Here is a 1414-nt window from a genome sequence, read left to right as displayed (position 1 = left end):
AAGGAGGAAACGCCACAGATGAGGATGAGCAGATCGTAGTTCTACTTCCTGCTCTGCTCCCGGCTGCCCAGTCACTGCTCTGCGCTGACGCCATCTAGGCTGGGACTGGGGCAGGTGGAGAAGGTGCCCAGGTGGCCTGTCCTGAATCTGGCTAAACGTGCCACCAGTGGACACCAGGGCCTCCCTCAGGTCAGGTTGCAGGGAAATGGGATGAGAGCGAGCCTCGGGACAGTTGCCTCTGAGCTGTGTCCTGGCTCTGATGTTACCAGTTGTAGAAACCTGTGGACACCATCGCATGCGATGACCACATACGACAGTGAGTGATGTTCACTTGGAGAAGCAGAGAGACTCAGCCATGGAGTCCTGCATGGAGGGAAGGGGCTGTGCCAAAAATTATATACAGAGAGAGAGAATGAAGAGTACTGGGCATATACAAACACATGTATGCTGTGTGTGTGTGTGTGTGTGTGTGTGTGTGTGTGTGTGTGTGTGAGTGTGTGTGTGTCCCCACCTTCTGGTACACACCCTGACTACTAAACTGATCACCAGGCTTGTTCCTGGTATTTCATGTGTTTTATTTCTGCTCAAACATCCAGTCCCCATCATGGCCCTTCCTAGATGTCCTTGAAAAGAAACACCTCAGAGAAAACACACCTCAGCTAGGCAGTGCAGGACTGTGCAGCTGGAAGGGACTCGGTGCCCACATGTCCCAAGGTCAGTCAGGCAGTCACCTGGTCAGCAACAAACCCAGAGAGGCAACNAGAGCCTCCAGCTCAGTTCCAGGCTAGATCTGTCCCCGGACAACAGGACTCTCACTTTACTTAGTGTCATGAGGAATGACACAGGGCCCTATGAATGTGGAACCCAGAACCCAGTGAGCACTGGCCGCAGTGACCCAGTCACCCTGAATATTTCCTGTGAGTAACTTCTGTTCCCCCTGACCCAGACTGCCAGAGCAAGTCACAAGAGCCAAAGGACAGACCACTCAGTCCCTCATGTACAAGTACAGAGACCCTCGCTCCAAGAAACTCAGGATGGCCATGATATCTGACCAAGGCAAATCCCGACAGGTCAAGCTTCGAGCCAAGAACAGGAGGGAAGGGGTTGCTTCTGTCTTGGGAATCTCAGGGTCAACAGAACAGGAAGTGAGAAACAGGTTAGGGTCTCAGAATCAGGCTCAGTGAACAAGGGGGATTAAAGCAAGGTTGGGATGCAGATCAAAGCAGTACTATGGCCCTTCAATAGAGCAGGAGTGTCCCCTTCCCACAGATGACATAACATGTGGCTTTATTCTCTTTGCTCCAGATGGCCCGGACACCCCCACCATTTCCCCCCCAGACTCATCTTACCGTCCAGGAGCAAACCTCAGCCTCTTCTGCTACGCGGCCTCTAACCCACCCGCACAGTATACGTG

The 1414-nt window shown here is 52.9% G+C and overlaps 1 protein-coding gene across 1 annotated transcript in view; it reads left to right on the top strand.

Moving 5' to 3' along the window:
• The window catches only part of LOC103581248 (carcinoembryonic antigen-related cell adhesion molecule 6-like), a gene marked incomplete at its 3' end in the record, with an annotated part of 7075 nt that extends 5666 nt beyond the window's left edge, over window positions 1-1409 (top strand). Inside the window, exons 4-5 of the mRNA XM_008563133.1 lie at window positions 715-917; window positions 1339-1409. Coding sequence (XP_008561355.1) covers window positions 715-917; window positions 1339-1409 — 274 coding nt within the window. The remainder of the gene's footprint in view (window positions 1-714; window positions 918-1338) is intronic.
• Window positions 1410-1414: the final 5 nt, after the last annotated feature.

This window comes from Galeopterus variegatus, unplaced genomic scaffold, assembly GCF_000696425.1.
Source record: "Galeopterus variegatus unplaced genomic scaffold, G_variegatus-3.0.2 Scaffold12657, whole genome shotgun sequence".
Classification (NCBI taxonomy): domain Eukaryota; kingdom Metazoa; phylum Chordata; class Mammalia; order Dermoptera; family Cynocephalidae; genus Galeopterus; species Galeopterus variegatus.
Note: the sequence above shows the minus strand (reverse complement) of the source record. Positions and strands in the feature narration are given on the sequence as shown.